At 48.4% G+C, this 2,086-nt stretch overlaps 2 protein-coding genes across 2 annotated transcripts; one reads left to right on the forward strand and one right to left on the reverse strand.

Annotated features, from left to right (window-relative positions):
* Positions 1–151: 151 nt before the first annotated feature.
* Positions 152–1,447, forward strand: FOXG_07134 (uncharacterized protein; the record flags this gene model as incomplete). Its single annotated transcript, XM_018385768.1, has 3 exons — positions 152–197; positions 263–1,038; positions 1,094–1,447. The coding sequence occupies 3 exons, from the start codon at positions 152–154 to the stop codon at positions 1,445–1,447; spliced, it is 1,176 nt and encodes a 391-aa protein (XP_018244460.1).
* A 108-nt stretch (positions 1,448–1,555) lies between these two features.
* Positions 1,556–1,856, reverse strand: FOXG_19665 (uncharacterized protein; the record flags this gene model as incomplete). The annotated part of the gene is made up of 2 exons (XM_018399929.1): positions 1,556–1,726; positions 1,785–1,856. The coding sequence occupies 2 exons, from the start codon at positions 1,854–1,856 to the stop codon at positions 1,556–1,558; spliced, it is 243 nt and encodes an 80-aa protein (XP_018244461.1).
* Positions 1,857–2,086: the final 230 nt, after the last annotated feature.

The raw sequence follows: 2,086 nt of genomic DNA on the forward strand, positions 1-2,086 counted from the left end.
TTGCTAGTCAAATTGGCCAGAAATGAAGCTTAAAGAGCGTTAAACCAAAGGAGTTCATGATGGTCTATCGAGTATCAGCACAGTATACCTTCTCAACACATTAGTCACTCATTGCCACAATTAGCCTTTGAGACATTCATGATCCATTGACATGAAGCTCACCCCGACAAAAGCCATTGTTGGCGCTCTAGCGCTAAGTAAGACCCCCTGACTGCTCAAAAAATGCAGCATTAGGCAGGATCTCATAAACCTTCTTATCTAGTCGCTGGAAAGACATCAGCATCTCCAGTGTCCTACTGCGATGGAGATTCTAGCAAGATTTGTTACAGCTGGGGCGTGCCATCTTCAACAGCCACGTCAAGCTCTGACACGTTATTCCTACGACTCGAAGCTCCCACCGATTACCAATGGATCGCCCTCGGAACCGGAGACCGCATGAGCGGCTCTACAATGTTCGTCGTTTATCAAGACGGTTCTGGGAATGTTACCTTGAGCACGAGAAAGGGGCATGGCCATAATATGCCTGAGTATAGCCGCATGAGTTCTGTCAAGCTTCTTGAAGGAAGCGGCGTCTCGAATAAAACGATGGTGGCAAATATAGAATGTGGTGACCTAGGTACTTTGGACTTGAAAGGGTCTAGTGACTGGATCAGTGCTTGGAGGACTGGTAGTGCTTTGGACACGACCGATGTCAGTGCTGTCTTCGACGAGCACGACGGCACCGACGGTTTCTCAGTCGACCTTTCAAAAGCATTCATAACTTCGAACAGCAACCCTTTTACCAACAAGTCGAATACTCAGCCTAGCTCAGGCTCCAGCAACGACGCTGTTGCCGGTGGCGGTGGTGGTGAGGACCATACTGGCACGATTCATGGTGTCATTATGTCCGTCGTTTTCCTACTAGGATTTCCCATCGGTTCCCTATTGATGCCGTTGCTGGGGAAGTGGCTTGTTCATGCTTCATGGCAGATAATTATGTTTATCGGCATGTGGGTTGGCTTTGGTGTCGGCAAGATTGCTGCCGACCGCGGCGGAGACGTATGTATTCCAACAATTGTTCTTTGAACGACAACACTTGCTAACTCGTGTTTAGTGGTTCACCGAACCTCATGTCCAGCTCGGCACCATTGTATGCATCCTCATGATTATACAGCCAATCCTAGGATGGTGGCATCACCAGAACTACCTCAGATACGAACGACGAACCGCCATTAGCCACGCCCATCTCTGGTACGGCCGGGCTTTGATGATAATTGGGATCCTTAATGCTGGGATTGGTCTGCAGTTATCAGGTGCTTCTACGGGTCTGATCATTGCCTATGCTGTTGTCAGTGTCATTGTATTTGCAATGTATACTGCGGGTTCTGTTCGCAAGATGATTAGAATGCGGAGGAAGGAAAGCCGTCTGATGTCTGATGTTTCTAGTAGCGCACTAGAGCTGACGTAATTTGTGTTGAAGGAGTCGTGGTTGAGACTTGGGAGTTATGGGCTTGACGAAAGAACTAGCGAATAATCTAGAATAGACGGGCCGAATACAATAATCGCTGCTATGCACTTATACCAGTCTACAGTCACCACTGGGTGGAATGTCATGCACCTCAGCGAAAGGATCATCGCACGCATCATCCACTCTCATGAACTCAATCGTCCCCTGAAGGTCCTTTGCATAAGTCGCGCCATAAATCTCTTCAATAAAGGCGAAGATTAGATCCAAGCCAGAAGTAACCTGCCCCAGCCTTGTTAGCATATCCATTATGTCAAAAGCTCTAGAGGGGAATACTCACACCCGACGATGTCCACACGTTTCCATCGACATTCCATCTTGCTGACGAAACCCACTTGACATCTGGTCCCATCGCTGTAACTGTCTTCCAAGCTTTCTTATTGGTCGTTGCCCGTTGCCCGTTGCCCGTTTCCCATCCAATACCCCAGCCCTAAACGAAATGAATGAATTTATTACGCCCGGGAGGATACGCCTCATAGGGCCATCTCGTTACATTGTTCTCCCCACATTTTACCCTTAACATCCTTAACCTCTCCAGTCCTTACACCTTGCCACTTTTCCCAGCCTCGCTTGTCCCTGTGA

Source organism: Fusarium oxysporum, chromosome 6, assembly GCF_000149955.1.
Source record: "Fusarium oxysporum f. sp. lycopersici 4287 chromosome 6, whole genome shotgun sequence".
Lineage (NCBI taxonomy): Eukaryota > Fungi > Ascomycota > Sordariomycetes > Hypocreales > Nectriaceae > Fusarium > Fusarium oxysporum.